Below are 18,973 nucleotides of genomic sequence, written 5' to 3'. Positions count from 1 at the left end.
GTGAAATAAAAGGGCTTTAAGGCACTACAAAGTATGGAAGGAACCAGCTCTGAATGGATTTCACATGCTGACACAGACAATTATTCTTTCATTGGCAAACAGAAAAATGTTTTTGTCTGCGATTTTCAATATTTCTTGCCTGTAATCTATGGCATTGAGCTGTGAACTATTAAAATTAATTTCAGTTTTTCCACAATCATTTTCTCATGAAAACAGAATGCTAAAGGGAATGAATGCAATGCAGAATTATACAGTATTCAAAAGCTCAGGGTTGTTTTATTAGAAACCTTAAGGATGTAAGACTGAAAGACTTGTGAGTTGCACAAAATAATTTCTTTGAGCCAGTTCCAAAATGCAAATAAAAAAAAAAAACTTGTCTTGGAAAAACAAAACTTCTCAGACCAAGAAGTCATCAACAAGTCATCAAGTTCGTTCTTATTAAGGCTGACTATCTTCAAAAAAATAATATTAGAGATGTAACAAAAAATGTAATTTCCTACAAAACACAATGGCCAAGGCACAAAATATAAATATGCCACACTTGCACTGACAAGTCTATATGAAAATTTTTAGAAATTCAGGGCCGAATTCAATAAACAGTTGAGCCACTTTTGTGTGCAGTATTTCAGGGGAAAAACCTGCATCCGGATCTGAATGCGCCATATTTAAATAGAGTAATATTTAGTCTTTTAAATACAAACACACCTCCTTTCAATGAAAATTAACCCTAGATTGCACCTTATTCAAAGAACTCGGTGCTTTTTGCCTGCCGCAATTAACAATGCTCTATTATCACCAGTGGAAAGCAGGCAGTAAACACCGTTTATTTAAATATAAGTTTGTGAACATTTTCTACTGACTATTGCAGCATTAATTCATCACTCAGAACTGACAAAAAAGCTCGGGAATTGTTCTGTGCAAATTTTGTTAAGCTCTACATTTGATTTAAAGCTGATTTGCATAATGCAAATACACAACACAATAAAACAGATCAATAATTATTGACTATAAATTTTACTATAAATCTCCACTTTCACATTTTGAAAGTGAAATTGGAGATTTATAGTAAAAAAGGACTGAATTATTGATCTGTTTCTGACCCACACCTCTGAAGATATGGATTTAACCACTGGAGTCGCATGGATTACTTTTGTGGCGTTTATGTGATTTTTGGAGCTTTAAAGGTCTGGTCACTATTCACTTGCATTGTAAGGACCAACAGAGCTGAAATATTCTTCTAAAAATCTTCATTTGTGTTCTGCAGAAGAAAGAAAGTCATAAACATCTGGGATGGCATGAGATTGAGTAAATTATTAACTATCCCTTTAAAACACTAACCCGTAGGCTGTATCTGTGTCTAACAAAAGATTTTTCTTGTTTAGCTCTCTTCCATTCTTGACAACTGTATCACAAAGGCAACAAAAGTTCACGGTCTTTTACCCGTATTTTGTTAAGACTCCCTGTCACGCTGATAACATCACCAGCTTGTGTTAAAAATCCAACAAAATTAAAAGACTAACCACAAAAAGATGCACAAAGAAAGATGGGGTTTTATGGGTTCCTTGAACTCAAGCTAATTAATACAAAGCCTTTTGTTTGCATGGACTGCCGTGGGCTGTGCTAGTAACTGCATTAGCAGGTGACCTAGAAGTTGCAGAGTTGTTCTATGCCACGGAGTGTGCATATGAATGCATAGACAGCAACAGATGTCCATAATAATGGTCAAAACACCATTAAAAATAGACTATTATGGCAATTAATGTTCCTCAGATGATACTGTATGAAGCATTAACAGGCAATTTTTCTTTCTTTATTTTTTTTATTTTAAAGAATTGCCCATGAATGCAATTACGAGCACATTTGACTACTTGAAATCTTCCAAAATTAAACTTCAAGCTATGTTTTACATACGTTAAAATGTTATCACATATCCTTGAATAAAGAACTCCAAACAAAATCATGGCACATTTCAACACATAAAAATTGGGATAAAGACTAGAAAATTAGAGAGACACCATAAAACTATAGGTCTTTATAAGGATATTATAAAGAAGCATTTTTTTCTTTTCTTTAAAATCATCCTATAGGGTACTAAAAAGTCTAATCACACAAATCTGTGGAGTCTGAATTTTTTATAAAAGGCTTTGTATAAAGATAATCATGTTTTTGTCTTTTCTCTCTCTATAGAACAGTAGTGGAGATAAACAATTGTTGATTTCAAGTGTTTGACTTTGCCTATAATTTCTGCATGCAAAACACAATTCTGGTTTCTCTGACCAATCCCAGCTCTGCCGCTTGCGTCAAGAAAAAATGTCAACGAAATCACAGTCAGATGAAACCACTTAGAAATATGGAAGATGACAACACCAAGTGCACTCAAAAGCCAACAAAGGCTAAAAACCAAATTGGAGAATCACACTTTGTGATACAAGGATATACAGTATATACAGTTATCTACGTTTTCTCCTGTATTGTGGACTTTGCTTATCTGGAGCAAGTTACCTTTTGAAAGTTTGACTGAAATAATAAACCAGTTACACACACTCTCTCTCTCTTCGAATTGAGTAAGTTCATTAACAGGTGGCCTAATGCAGAGAATGAGCTGTCAGCTGTAGCTCTTTGTCATGACAGCCCAGCACAGCTCCCTATTACACATACTGAAAGTCAAAACTTCACAATCAGTGATTCTATTGAGCTTTTTATTTATTTAAATGCCAAATCAGAGCGCGAAATGTGACAGAAAAATTATTCTTAGGAGCTATGTGCAAGTCACCTTAGGAAAGAGAGTTTACATGTTTACAAAGTGTCAGCCGAGTACTGGCTCATAATAAATTCATTTGTTACAATATGAGGCATACTAAGACTAGGCAGATCTCTATGAAGGATGTTAGATCAACCTGGTCTAATAAAATCATGTTACTTTACTGTAACAACATTTTTGCTAAATTAGTTTTATGTGACTTGTAGGTATTGTGGCAGCTGCCTGGTGAAATGAACACTAGCGGCGCTACAACAACGACTTCTATTCACTTTCACACAAAGCACGATTAAAATGGCAGATTACAAGAGACATGTTCACTGATGTGGATTGTGCTTCTGTATAGAAGACATTATTGTGCTGATGCACACAATCTGAACACGATAGTCAGGATGCTGTGCAGTGCATATGAGATTTTAGTTTAAAATTCTGTGACTGCTATGAGTGATAATATATACTCCTGCATTTTCTAACCAGGGCAAAGATTAATAAAGTCACAGAGAGACATTTGGATTCAAATCCTCAGGTGCGCCTGCTGGGCAAGCCATGGCCTGGCCCTGATGAAACCCTCATGGGTCAGTGTGTGAGATGTCCAGCCATGACAGACCGTCGCTGCAGTTTGGTTTCTGCTGTTTGACAAACCTAAGGTTCTTTTAGTGTTTCTGTTGTGCTATTTTGCTCTTTCATTATGTATTTGTAAATTTGAGATAACCACAAATATGTAAGCATACTGAAACAGATGTTGTGTATATATTTTTTGCGATCTGTCTGGCGATCATAATACTAGTTAGGACACAGTTTTTCATGTGCTTATTCTCCAAATTAATGACTGCCCCATCTCCTAAGATACAGAGTCTGGGGCAAAATAAAATGTTGTGTATATATTAAGGGGGTCAAACAGAAAATTATTATAATATATTTGGATTTTATATTTATATATTCAGATTTACAACTATATATTCTGATTTATAACTATATATTTGAATTTAGAACTATACATTTAGGATTTATAATTTTTTATTCAAAACGTATATAAATATTTGCTGTTTGGCCCCCCATTGTATAAATATATATTTCTTATATGTCTGATTGACAAACTACCTCTGATGCTTGTAAATATGCTTATGATCAAGCAAATCAATTCCCTAAGTCTGCCTCTGGCAGATAAACTGATTATGGACAGAATGTAGCGTGTATTATGACAATCATTATACTGTAAATACTAAGAAAAACTTATTCACATTCAAAACCATGTTAATGTCATAACATCCAATATAATGTAAAGGTGATTTAGCTATATCCACTCAATTGGCTGATTACAAAAGCAACAAGTAACAATGTCTGAGAATAATACACAAATAGATAGCTATTTCACTCCATTAGCTAGACAGCATGATGCGTTAGTGGATTAATTATATTAATTTGTCGCTGCCCAGGCAATGGCCTAAAAAATCTTCTGTGAACAACCCCAGGAGACTTGACGTGTTGAACTGTCACTCATTCAAGCAAAGACATCTCAATTGCACAAAATATTTTGTCTCGCTCTGTCAGTCAAGGACAACCAAGCATGTTCTTAAAGGGTCAGTTTAAGAATCTCCCCAAAAAACAAAAATCTAATTTACTCACCTCATGCCATCCCAAATGTGTATGACTTTCTTTCTCCTGCTGAACACAAACAAAAAATTTTAGAAAAATATCTCAGCTCTGTAGGTCCATATAATGCAAGTGAATGGTGATCAGGCCTTTGAAGATCCAAAAAGCACATAAAGGCAGCATAAAAGTAATCCATAATACTGCAGTGGTTAAATCCATATCTTCAGAAGCGATATAATTTTAAAGTCTGTTTTACTATAAATCCTCCTCCCTGGGGCCTGGGTAGCTCAGTGGTAAAAGACGCTGGCTACCACCCCTGGAGTTCGCTAGTTCGAATCCCAGGGTGTGCTGAGTGATTCCAGCCAGGTCTCCTAAGCAACCAAATTGGCCCGGTTGCTAGGGAGGGTAGAGTCACATGGGGTAACCTCCTCGTGGTCACTATAATGTGGTTCGTTGATGGTGGGGCGCGTGGTGAGTTGAGCGCGGATGCCGCGGTGGATGGCGTGAAGCCTCCACACGTGCTATGTCTCCGTGGCAACGTGCTCAACAAGCCACGTGATAAGATGCGCGGGTTGATGGTCTCAGGCGCGGAGGCAACTGGGATTCATCCTCCGCCACCCGGACTGAGGCGAATCAATACGTGACCACGAGGACTTAAAAAAGCGCACTGGGAACTGGGCATTCCAAATTGGGTGAAAAAGGAAAATAAATAAATAAATAAATAAATCCTCCTCCCTGCCCAGCAGACAGTGTGAATGTGAATCGCCAAAAACAAAAGAAGAATGTGAAAGTGGAGACTGATAGTAAAAAAGGACCCAAATGCTTTTGGAGCTTCAAAGTCAATTCACTTGCACCAAAAGAGCTGAGAAAAAATCTTCTAAAAATCTCTGTGTTCAGCAGAAGAAAGTAAGTCATAAACATCTGGGATGGCATGGGGTGAGTACATTTTTTTGGGGGGTGAAATGACCCTTTAAGAACATGCTTAGTTGCCCTTGACTAACAGAGCAAGACCAAATATTGTGTGCAATTGAGATCAAAGATGTCTTTGATTGAATGAGTAAATAATGAGAATTTTCATTTTTGGGTGAACTAAACCTTTAATCTTGAATTATTGGCTTAGAAGCCAATGACTGAGCGAAAAGTTAGTGACACCGAAATCTTAAATATTACTTATTCCTATTACTTATTCAATGTTTCTTAAATTTTTTTCAAAATCCTAAAACTTGTTTGTCAGGTTTAAACAGCATTTTGAATCCCACATTTTCAAAATGGACTCACAACTGCACATAATGTAACTAATTAATTTACCAGCAATTATGTAACTTGTACTAATCACGCAACTATCAAGAACTTGTAATTTATTTCAGTCAACGAAAGCCTTTTGAAGTACCGATGCTGTCTATTAATCCAACTTCAATCACACACCAATCAGAGCATCATCATGAAACAACTAAGTCATATCTTGTTTTCATTCTTCTCAACCTCCCCCCACAGCATGGATCTGACTGAGCGATTGAATATAGCTGAAACCCTTTGGCTTCATTAGAGCTGGAGCTCTTAGGATTACTAAGGCTCCAGCCTGATTACGGGCTGCTCTCCGACTTCAGACTTCCGTCAGATGGGCTGACAAATCAGTGAAATCTGAATGCACTCTAAATGGAACCCATTGACAGAGGGGATGACATTGTTTATCAGCATCTGGCCTCATTGTGAGAAATTTGAACTAGGGCTAAAACAGTTATAAATCAAATGACAACATTCCACATGCCAAATACCTTACAAACTTTATGTTTAACCATTAACAGAGTCCACACTGGTCCACTTTGCAGTTTATTGGTCAAGAACTGCCCACCAGTGTTTCCTGCATCGCTTTTTAGCATCGGCACTCCGGCACTACTGAATCTCCAGCGTCACAGCAAAAGAATGATACCCAAGTTGTGAGGTTGCAGTCTGAATTAAATGTGATGAGATAAAAAGAGTGAAAAATAATGCAAAAACAACACATCTTTCTATTGCATTGTGTAGGGCTGAATAATCCATCAAAATAAAATCAATATGACCTTATACGAATATTAAACCGCAAAGGGCTGTAATTTATTAAACAGTCTGCACGTGCTCATGCGTGTGTTCTGAGCACATGTGAGGCGGTTCTGTGCTAGCTCCACGGTTCTGTGCTAGCTTAACCTTATGCTCATAATAACAGATGTTTTGCATAAAATTTGGTTTGGTGCACAGAGCATTGTGGTAGTGTGGGCGTGGTCTAGCGCCGGCTTGTGAATGGAGAGCGAGATTGGGAGATGAGAACAGTAAGGATCATCACCTGTCAATGATTGTCTCTAACAGATGTCTGTCACTGCAGTGAGTGTGGAGGAGTTAAAGGCAAGCCACATGCCAGTGGAGGAGAGAGAGAGACCCACATACACCCCCGTTGAGCCTGTGTGGCATAAGTGTTGCGAAGAGTTTTTTTTAAATTTTTTATTGAAAATAAATACCTTACTGAGTTGAAGTTCATGTTATATTTACAGCACTCCAAATTCACTTTAATTGGCCACTACAAGTTACTATACAAATCTAAAACAACACTATGACACCAGGTTTTTGTGGACAGAAGAGTAGATGAGAACATTTGTGGACAGTGGGACTAAGTTGAGAAATTTTAAATAATACCAAGTTATAGAAAGTCAGATTTTAGTTAATCAAATAGTTTATTATGTTTACAGGAGTGTTGGCTATTCATGGTTTTGAGATGTTACAGATATTGCAACAGTAATTAGCATAATTACTTCTGATTCATAGTAATGGCTAGCATCATCCAATCACTACCAACCTTGTTAAAATAAAATTATACATTATACATTCTGAATCTATGTACTGATTACCATTGTCCCATGTCTGCCAAACATGTTGAGTGGTCTAAACATCATCAGCAGCCTGAAACTGAATTTTTGGTTGGATTTTAGAACTGAATGCACTTAGCTGCACAGGAAAGCTACAGATTGCTCCCTATTTAGTGAATGACAACCTCCAGTGTGCTGTCTGTCTGCACTGGTTTCAGAACTGTTTGAAATTTTCAACTTAACTCCACATAAAACCTCTGAAAGCAAAAAATTTTCAGCTTTTGGATGAACCCATTGATTCTCAATGTGATAATGCACAGTATATATAGGATTTCTAAGAAAAAGATGTGCTAAGGTACAGATTAGTGTACATCGTGTTTGGCAGCTTGCGTTTTGCAATAAATCCCTCAAATTTTAAAAACAGCATATCGGATGAAACTAGAGACTCTAATCTTTTGACTCAAGTAGGTTTCAATGTAAAAACTCAATTAGGTTTCTTACCAGTTGTAGTTTTGTTGGCGTTTCTCCCAAAGACTAACTCAGCTGTGATCAACAACTTATTGTTTTGTCACATGACTCCGTCTGCGGAAAGTTGAACTGTTTACTGAAACCACAGAGTCTGAACTGAGATCAGTCGGTTAATAAATAATATAATTACCAATTTTCTATTATAATTATATTATTCTTAATAGAGGGGGCTGTTAGGGCAGTCACGTAAAAACAGCCAATCAGATTGGACGTGTTGATTTCTTCCAGATTTTGCCATTTTTGTGTGTGTGTTGTCTGTGGGTGGTCCATTACTATCCTTATCCTGATCCAGAACACAAGTTATCCCTAAAGATATCTAACACAAATAACAAAAATGTCGCAATCTCTCCATAGCAAGGCTTCAGTAAAGCCTTCAGTTTACCGTCTAGACTGAGCGCTCTTTCTTCACCACAGAGACAGCTCATTTAATTAGCGAAGCAATTACCCACCTTTAATTAACTACAACACATTTTAAACAGTCAATCAAGACTTTCTGAGAAAAATCATCAGACTGAGGAAGCAGCTTCCCAACACGCACAATTTTGACACTTATTGTAACCTCCGTGTTATCAACTACCCACTTCTCGAACAACTCTTTCCCCCTAGCATTTCTCCTTCATTTCTCATCAGCAAGTGAAGCATGATGTTAAAACAAGCCCTTGTGTGACCTATCTTATAATGAGCGAACCGTGGATGAAAACACCTTTTGATAATGACCAGCTCAGGTGGCATTTTAACAGTAATGTAATGAAAGGACAACACATGCCTGTGGGGTGTGCATGCAAAAACATCCAGCCTTAATTGTCAGGCAGGCACACCGTAATGAGACAGTTCAAACTAAATTATTTGTAAGTGTGACACGTGAACTTGTGAACAGGGCAGTGAACAAAAAAATAATAGTATGATGGCAGTATTGTTATACTACCAAGACACCCTGCTGATCTCCAGTGCAGAGCTGAGAAAATGGGCAGATAGTGAATAAGTTATACTGTATTTGCTTTGTACAGCACTAATGCTCCCTTTAGAAATACAGCAAAGCTCAGCAGTTGGTTCCACAGCAATCACCAATGAGCTCATGAATACAAGGCTCTAATGTACTCGCCATACACTGGATCCAGTTAAAAAAGTAGCATACCACACTTTAAAAGGCTTCAATGAGGTGAGAAGCATGTTTAATTGACCATGAGCTGGACATCTGAGTAAAGTGCAAGATGGTTCACTGGTACAAGGAAGAATATTGCATACTTTGTGTGATATTATTTCCTCCATTTACTTAGCTGCATTAAAAATAATGTTAAAGATAAAATCAAAATTACAGTTTTGTGTTTTTGCTTGGAGGTCATCTATATGCTAGTGCACTCCTAAACCTTGGCAAAATTCTGTTTTAGTAGATATTTGCATTCAAAACCTCTTCTGGGAAAACAAACCCCAAAATATCAATGACTCATGTTGCACTACACAGATTTTTGTCTAATCAAATGCCCTGAATGATCTTCTAGAATGAGAATGTCCCTTCCCCTGCAATGGACCAGCAAGTAGCACATAAAGGTACATGGCTGTGACGTAATTAAAGCATATTGGCTAATTAATAAAAAAGGGACGAGCCCTTGGATATGTCGAGCCCCAATGACAATTTTACATTAGATATTTGCATTTCACTTGCTTTCTCGCTAACTCCATAGTATCTTACACACTCTGCATTTCAAATGGCACAACACCAGATCACATAACCTGATGGTCACAGTAATGCACAATAACCATGGCATTTCAAAACTAGCCTTTCACTAACCAAAGTTCACACCTGCTAATTAATACTGTGTTACGGGGAAGAACTGGCCTTGAAATCTTTCCCTCGGTAAGACAGCACATTAACACTGTTGCTCCTGCAGAAGCAAACTGGAAGTGCAGCATCAGTCTCTTCCAATGACAATGCAATCAGACGGTTCAGATGGGCGTGAAAACTGGACTCTTCACTTTTAATGGATTTTGAGAAAATAAGACTCTGGAAGGAGCCACTGACACTCACAATAAAAACTAAGGGAGACTGCAAGCAAATTTGAGACATCCTAATTATTGCTTTTTCTGAGAGACAGATTTATATCTTTACGTTTTAAAGGATAATTCACCCAAAAATGAAAATTCTGTCATCATTTACTTGCCCTCATGTTGTTCAAGTGCTGTCATGATTATGGATTTTGGCCGATGATCATTTTCCAACAAATAATTGCGATGACGATTTATTGTCTGTTTGGGCTTTCACAATTATCACGATTAACTGTCATACTTCTTAATGTGTGTGTGTGCTTCATATACCAAAAGAAGTAATTTATTCACATTTTACTCTGAATCATATAATAAAATATGGATATATGATTTCCTTTAAGGCTTAAAAAACTTAATATTGCACAGGGGTAGAATTATATTATATTAAACATTTACATTTTCCAAATACCTAAAATGTGTCTCTTTTTGGTCAACTTGTTCTTGGTCCATTTTAAATTTACACTGTTGTTTACAGTACATTGCAGTTTACACATTAACACTGTTTTTGGAACCTAGCTAACCTGAATAGCTATTAAATTATATTATAGTATATTATATCGTATTAGATTTTGCAATAGTAAAATATTTGTGTCCTAAATTCTTAACTTTCACACGTTATTTTAATGCTCTCAGAATAATATGAAGGTAAATGTGTTGCAAAGAGCTTGCAGATTTGAATTTGAGAATTTTTACAATAAATATCTGTATTCGTAAACTGAAATTTACACTCACAGCACTGATGTGAAAACTTGTAAAATAAAAACCTGAAGTTGAATGTTGCAATCTGCACTCACAGACAATAATCAAAAACCTGTGTTTTGAATTCAAAGTTGCAGACAACAGTCACAAGTGTGTAAAATGACATTCATATAAATACAACGACAGACGTAAACTTGCATTACATATTTACTTTTGCACATGAATTCACTTTCACAGTACCTGCAAATAGGCACTTAAAACCTCTCAAATCTGCCACTGCAACTTCAAATCTTCCCGCCTTGACTTTTGCAACAACTTTAGAAAAAAACCTGTAGCAAAACTCACTTGTGCATTTGTACATGCAGTAGTGAGAGAGTAGGCTGCAGGTGTTGGTGCGGAGCCAATGAAGTTAATTAATAATTAATCACACGATCTGGAACTGTCAATACCAGATGTTATTGCACTGATTTGCACAGAATGGGAACAAACAGCTGGGAATAATGATAAGAAAGCGGTTCAGGAGATGTGGGTTATGTTTTATTTACTTTTTTTTTTTTGTCTCCTGCTTCCTAATGCCTTTCTCTCCACTTGCGCTCTCTTTATATTTCATTGACTGTTGCTCATTGCTCGTCTCTCACTCGTGAGGACAGAGCGCACACCTGACGTCTCATCAGACAAATTTCAAACTGGTGAGACTTCTACTCACAGAGCAAACAGGTGGAACAGTGAATACAAGATGCTTCATAGATTTCTTAATTATCAATCTCACGTTTTGTGCTGCTTTATCACCTGTGGTGAAGAAAGGAAAAGCTGACATCTGTACTCCCACAGAAGCAGATATCTCATGTAGCTATACTGCACAGGCAACCTCTAGTTTTGGTTATAGTTCAAAATAAATATGAATAGGCTTGGGATTGATTCATTCTAATTAATAATTCAAAACTAAAGGGGGGGCTGGGTAGCTCAGTGGTAAAGACGCTGGCCACCACCCCTGGAGTTCACTAGCTTGAATCCCAGGGCATGCTGAGTGACTCCAGCCAGGTCTCCTAAGCAACCAAATTGGCCCGGTTGCTAGGGAGGGTAGAGTCACATGGGGTAACCTCCTCGTGATCACCATAATGTGGTTCGTTCTCGGTGGAGCGCGTGGTGAGTTGAGCGTGGATGCCGCAGTGGATGGTGTGAAGCCTCCACACATGCTATGTCTCCGTGGCAATGCACTCAACAAGCCACGTGATAAGATGCACAGGTTGACGATCTCAGACACACAGGCAACTGGGATTCATCCTCCGCCTCCCACCAGGACAGAGGCGAATCACTACATGACCACAAGGACTTAAAAGCCATTGAAAAAGGGGAAGAATCCCCCCCCCCAAAAAAAATTACAATTAAAAAAATAAATACTAATAAATAAAAATGAGTAACAATAACACATTTATTTAAAATACTCAGTTTTTAGTATTTAAATATTTAATAATATTTAGTGTGTTTGAGAGGGTTTTGATAGAGAATCAATATTTATTTTATTTTCTTGTGCAAAGAGATTTCTTTAATAGAATGATCTAAAGAAAGAAGCTGAACATTTTTGATACTCTACTAAACTAAGTGTTTTGATAGAAAACAGTTTATTTAATTTTATGGATATTCCTTACGTTCATACTTAATGTAAAAGGCCACTTTGTTAATAACATAAAATAAATAAAGTCATTGTTTATAGTTTTTTATGATGGCAATACTGCCATACAAAGGCTGTAACTAACTGAATTTTTGTGTGGATTTTGAGCTAGATCTGTATGTTTGCAGGACATATCTAAGAAACCGATTTTGATCAAAATGTGAAGTTGCTGTGTTTTGCCTTTGCACAGCAGAATAATCAATAAGAACAACATGCAGATGTATCAGGAATCGTTTTAGCATCGGATCATGACTATTAGAATTGGATCGAACTGTGAGGTGCCTAAAGATTCCCACCTCTAGCGAAATCACTTACAGTACCTTTAAAATTCCCTTATTTGGATAGCAAAATGTAGAATGTAAATGTGATGTGAATGTGGAATTTGAAGTGCACAATAATCAAGGGCCTGGGTAGCTCAGTGAGTATTGACGCTGACTACCACCCCTGGAGTCGTGAGTTCGAATCCAGGGTGTGCTGAGTGACTCCAGCCAAGTCTCCTAAGCAACTAAATTGGCCCGGTTGCTAGGGAGGGTAGTCACATGGGGTAACCTCCTCGTGGTGGCGTGTGGCAAGTCGTGCGTGGATCGCGGAGAATACCATGAGCCTCCACATGCTGCGAGTCTAAGCGGTGTCATGCACAACGAGCCACGTGATAAGATGCACGGATTGACTGTCTTAGAAGCAGAGGCAACTGAGACTTGTCCTCCGCCACCCAGATTGAGGTGAGTAACCGTGCCACCACGAGGGACCTAGTAAGCAGTTGGAATTTGGCATGCCAAATTGGGGAGAAAAGGGGATAAAAAAAAAATTTAAAAAAAGTGCACAATAATCAAGGTTAACTCAAAGAATCGCGGTTAGATCAAATAATTGAAATCAAGGGTTTTTCTTCTAAAAAAATAAAAATATTGACATTAGAAGAAAAAAGTAATTTGTGTTTGGAACAACATGATGGTGAGTAAATGATGACAAAATTTGTTTACTATCCTTTTATATGTACAAAGATGTAATTAATGTTTGCTGAGAATTTGGTTCCAGTAAAAACATTTTATGAAAAACAATTTAATGACAAGTGAGGTAAGCAACTCAAATATTATCTTCAAGCATATAATGTTTAGTGAAAATGTTTTAACCATGACATACTTCATTTCTATAACGGCCTAACAGTGTAGGCGTGCTGTTTTTATTTTATTGACATTTATGGCTTCAGTATGAATGCTCTGAGGGAGCAGAAAGCTTTAAGTCCTCGAGCTGAGTAGAGACATACTTAGGTACCAGCCAATGTATCCAATAAATCCAGCAAAAGGCTTCTCAACTAGATTAACTCATTAATACTATACAGAAATGGGCCTGAACGCAATTTCTCACATAACTCTCTCTCAAACACAAAGCCTGTTAATTAATAATTGTGAGTTTATTTTGAAGACAATGCGCATTTCTTCATTCCAAGGCCAAAAACTTTTGACAAAACCCTTTGATGCATGGACTACAGTGAACAGGTCTTTAAAAGCCATTTTTAACCATTTTTAGGGATCACAAAGGGAAAAAAGTTAATGTTTTCTTTTACTTCCTAACAAGAATATACTCCCTTCGATGTATTTTGAGAGTTACATATCTGTCCATTCCATAAAAGTTAATGGTAGGGATAATGGGTGCATCACCACTTTCGTCACCATATTGAATTTACAGCCTACTGCCATTAATAAGAAAAACACACAGATAAAATGGACAGTCATACATAATTATGGGTAATGGTCAAAGGTAGTCATCCAGGATGTTCTGGATGTAACATCATCAAATCTTAAAAATGGTTCAAAAATGGCTTTTAAAGACCTGTTCACTGTAGTCCATGCATCAAGGGGTTAAATCAGATTTCATAAAGAGTTTACAACAGTACACATGCACTATCTAGATGATGATTAATTATGCAGGATGAGAGAGGTTGCTCGAGCTCTTGTGAGTTATCATCACTCCCAGCTGTCAAAATGGGATCCTGTCTGTGTCCAGCAGTGAAACATGGCACCAGCCGTGAGACTGATGTTTACACAAAGAACAAGTGCCAAGTGCTAAATTGATGTCCCTCTCTCTCTCTGCAATAAACACTGCACCAGCTCACACTGACCCTCAATATGGAAATCAGCATTTGGAGCTGAATACAGTGATAGGATGGAATAGCTGTGCTACAATCTTAAGATCTGGCTTCAATGAACCTCAAGTGACTCAGGTAAATTAAAGTGCATTCAACTTGCTCCCAAAAGAGGTAATGGAGCCCAGATGTGATAATAGAGATCATGCAGGTGTGCCCATCCTCTTAGGCTAGTATTAGAAATGCAAAGCCCGTTTAAACTTTTATTGATCGTCATGAGTGGTGCTGTAAGTAGTAGATATTAAGATACGGACGGACAGCAGTCTTGCAAATGTAGAGAGAAAGACATTCAACTGTTACACATTACAAGTTGGCATTTTACAACATCATACCTTGGATGTGTTGGTTAACAACACTCTCCAGTCGGTCGAGTCTCTCAATAATCCGCAGCGTTTCTCCTCGGGTATCGTCATCAAACTTTTTCATGGGCGTCCTACCTGCAACTTTGGCGTTCCCGCTATTAGACATATAATTGGTGATCCAGCCGACGTAAAGGAGACATAAAATATTAGTCATACCGCTTAAAATCACGCACGTGGACACCAAAGTTTTGGTTCTCCTCGTGCATGCCATCGCAACATGCCCACGTGCGCAGCGCGCGCAGAAACGGTCACAAATCCTCTATGCCTTTGCTTTCATAAAGGCCAGTGGATTGATTTTCCATATAAGATAGCTGTTATGACAGCTGCAAATGACTGTTCAGATGTCAAAACAGCTCGGTGCTCCTAAGGTAAATACGCCTCATGTCTAATGTCTCTCGCGCCTGTCCGCACTGTTTGACAGCGGCAAAGCAGCAGTGGTTCGGCAGCAGGCGTGCACGGCGTCATAAAGCCAGAGGGACACGCGCAGCAGTACGTTGCAGCGCGAGCAGCTGTTGACAGCCAATGAAGTTCACTCGAAGAGTCGCAGTAATGGGTTACTGATAAAATATTTTCCAATCGATGACGTTAATTTCTGGATTCATCAACTGGATTAATTCCTTTATATAAAGTCAATATGGTTTGTTGTTATGGTTACTTTGGGAATCCTGGATTGAATCCTACCCACTTGCTCTAAACTTAAGCAGTGACAAAGTAAACAAGTTTTACAACATTTATGCAAGTGTAACAATATAAATAAATAAAAATGTTCGCTGTATTCCATGTCCTTTTAAAGCTTTGTGTGAGGAACAGGCCGAAGTAGTTATTCACTGAAAATCTTCACCTCCACTGCAGCGCTCAAATCTCATTCTCTATTCCCCATATTCAAACTGGCACACCATGCAAGAGCCAAAAGCAATTGCCAACAATAGCATCAAACCTGGTGCCATGAGTCAATGCACCATATACACACAAATAAAATTGCAGAGCTTCAATGGTGGAGAATAGCGTGAATAACGATGTCAATTTGTATGTGTTCTGCACACAAAGCAAAAAATAAAATAGTGCACAAGTCGTATGGACTACTTTATAATGCTTTTTTGTCTTTTTAGGAGCTTGACAGTCATGGTCACTATGAATTGCCCTTGTATGGAAAAGAGCAGTGTGAAAGTTTTTCAAAACTTCTCCTTTTGTGTTTCACTGAGAAAATAACAGCATTCAGGTTGAAGTATAGGTTTCTGCGGAATAATAATGGCAGTTTCCCAATCTGTGGGTGTTTTCAAACCGGGATGGGCGTTTTTCAACTATCCAGTTACAATAGGGAATCTCAGTGTGGTAGGCAAATTGTGTAAAGCAGTTGAAAAACGCACATCCCAGTTTGAAAACGTCCAGTAATTGGAAAACGCTCATTTTTGTTCTGTAGAGACACAACTGGACCAACATAAGGGTGAGTCAATAATGACAAAATTTTTGGATAAACTATTTCTTTAATCTGGTTACTCAAGAAGTCAATCAACCAATGATTTGACCTAATAACTTGACATAATAGTGCATTACATATATCCTGTAGTGCTGTTTTACATTTGATTAGTTTCGTGGGGAGATTAAAGGCATTTTGACAAATATTTTGAGTATTTGTTTAAATATTTAAAGGGTTTTTGTTTTCAAGTGGGCCACCCTTCACTTCTGTAGCCTCCTAAACAACCAGGCTCTAACTCAAGTGGAAGGATGCGGTCTTAGCAGATGATCATCATCACCCCTCCACACTCTGTTCTAAGCTGTCAGGTTGATCAAGCAAGGAGGAAAAAACATCAGAGAAACATTACGTTAACAGATGGAATCAAGAGAAAATTACCCCGAGGTACTGGCTTTGATCTTTGTCTTAGGCAATGGCATTTCTCCAGCTTACTCTTTTACCTGTTTAGTCCGCCCAAATGTAAACAGAGACACCTTCGGGGCACAGCTGTGTGAAATGATTCATGAAATATGAATGGACTCTCTTTGGAGATCATGGTCCATAATTACTTCTTAAAACTTGGGAGATCCAGACTAAAGGTGTATGAATGATTGATCTTAAAAGAGAAAATGCCATAGTTCATTTTAGATTTCATAAAGGTACAGTAAAAAGGCCAAGACTTATGGTTGCTTGGGATTGAAGGACTGTATCTTCTGAGAGGTGTGCAGAGACAAACCACTGCACTCAGCTCATTGTAGATTTCAAAAAACAATGTAATAAAGGAGTTCAGTGGAATCTACAGTATGCTGCACTAGTGTTACCTACTGAAATAATCATAGTACTTCAAAGAGCACCTAACCCTTCTTACAAATCCACCAAATTTCCAACATTGTAAAATCCAACCTTCATGCATGCAGAATTATAATTGGCATTTTCAACAAATAGGGTGTCCCATTACTATGGAACTAGAACAATGACTAAAGGATTTGAATCTGAAATTTGTTAATTTGAATTATAGACATGTGACAAATTTAATTTAGATTTTTGTGGCGTATTTTATAAATTTGTATTTACAGTATGGCACAAGTTAATAGCCCAGCTTTGCTTGACCCTTGGCCTACAGTAGATTTGTATTTGGCATCCTGAATTTCTTTTTAATCTGAAAATGTAAACCTGTAATTCTATCATCTTAATTTTTTTACAGCTAATTCCACCTCTAAAGAATTAAAAACAAAAATCTGCTGTTTTAAAATACAGATTTATAAAATATGCCGTAAAAATCTAAAATTTAAATGAACAAATTTCACATTTAAATACTTTAGCCATTGTTCATACATTACATTATTTAAGGCATTAGAGACAAAAATCCTATGTTTTAACTGTTAGATTACTTTTATCAACCGTAAAAAAAATAAAAATAAAATAAAAAAAAACACAACATTTTTACATTCCTTAAAATTGTGACATAAAAGAAGTGACATGATTTGGACCCTTCATACTAGAGGTTGACCGATACCAATAACTAAGTTGGTGGAAAAGCCTATAACCGATTTATCGGCCTATAGTTTTTAAAATTGATTTATTGAATCTTTCCTTACTGTGCCGGGCAGAGACATAGAGGCTTACAAGAGTCCAAAACGAATAAAATCCCTGGTGCAGTTTGTTGTGCAACCAAAATACCATTAATAACCAGATTTATTTTTAGATGTGGTGCATAACGTAGGACTTTTAGCTATTGGCAAGCCCCAAATACACTGGGGACTTCTATTTTGAAATGTCTGTGCTTCCAGCAAATATGCACTCTTATCATCTACAGTGTATTACAATATAAACACTATAAAACAAACATTGTCATATGGGCTGATAAATACTATATGTACAATGGTAGATCATCATTATCAGCAATCACTTGTCATAACTGTCAAGTATTCCAGTAATCCTGTAGATTTTTTTTTTCTCTAAGGACTCTGTTGGTCAAAATCAACATGAATTAAATCATGTTGGAGTGGTGGTGGTGTAGTGGACTAAAGCACTGAACAGGTACACAGAAAGTTGTTGGTTCAATCCCCACAGCCACCACCACTGCGTCCTTGAGCAAGGCACTTAACTCCAGGTTGCTCCAGGGGGATTGTCCCTGTAATAAGGGCACTGTAAGTCGCTTTGGATAAAAGCATCTGCCAAATGCATAAATGTAAATACCCGTTCAGTAATGTATATTTTTCGTTTGTGTCTTGTATGTATATATGCACTGATAAGCCGAAACTTTATGACCACTCAAAGGTGACACATTGGTCATCTCCTAACAAGGCCACATGTCAAGGTCTGGGCAGATTAGATGGTAAGTGAACAATCAGTTCTCGTAGTCAACGTGTTGAATGCAGGAGAAATGGGCAGGAGTAAAGACCTGAGTGATTTTGACAAGGCCCAAATAGTTATGGCCAGACAACTGGGTCAGCGCATCTCTGAAACGGCAAGGCTTGTGGGGTATTCCCAGTCAGCAGTGATGAGTAGCTACTGACAGTGGTCCGAGGAGGGACAAACCACAAACCGGTGACAGGGTGTTGGGCGCCCAAGGCTCATCGATGCGCGAGGGCAATGAAGGCTATCCCGTCTGGTCACAACCAACAGGAGGTCTACTATGTCACAAGTCACAGAAAATGTTAATGATGGTTACGGGAGGAATGTGTCACAATACACAGTGCATCGCACCCTGCTGCGTATGGGGCTGAATTTACCTGGGGAGAGTTATGGCACCAGGATGCACTGTGGGAAGACGACAAGCCGGTGGAGGGAGTGTGAAGCTCTGGGCAATGTTCTGCTGGGAAACCCTGGGTCCGACCATTCATGTGGATGTCAGTTTGACACGTGCCACCTACCTAAACATT

The 18,973-nt window shown here is 37.9% G+C and overlaps 1 protein-coding gene across 2 annotated transcripts in view; it reads right to left on the bottom strand.

The window, feature by feature from the left end:
* The window catches only part of galnt18a (UDP-N-acetyl-alpha-D-galactosamine:polypeptide N-acetylgalactosaminyltransferase 18a), a 75,455-nt gene extending 60,423 nt beyond the window's left edge, over window positions 1-15,032 (bottom strand). For both annotated transcript variants that reach the window (XM_051689800.1, XM_051689801.1), the window contains exon 1: window positions 14,606-15,032. In XM_051689800.1, coding sequence (XP_051545760.1) covers window positions 14,606-14,846 — 241 coding nt within the window. In that variant the 5' untranslated portion in view covers window positions 14,847-15,032. The remainder of the gene's footprint in view (window positions 1-14,605) is intronic.
* Between the last annotated feature and the right edge of the window lie 3,941 nt (window positions 15,033-18,973).

Source organism: Myxocyprinus asiaticus, chromosome 46 (genome assembly GCF_019703515.2).
Source record: "Myxocyprinus asiaticus isolate MX2 ecotype Aquarium Trade chromosome 46, UBuf_Myxa_2, whole genome shotgun sequence".
NCBI classification, from domain to species: domain Eukaryota; kingdom Metazoa; phylum Chordata; class Actinopteri; order Cypriniformes; family Catostomidae; genus Myxocyprinus; species Myxocyprinus asiaticus.
The sequence above is the reverse complement of the archived record's forward strand: the minus strand, read 5'-3'. Positions and strand labels throughout refer to the sequence as shown.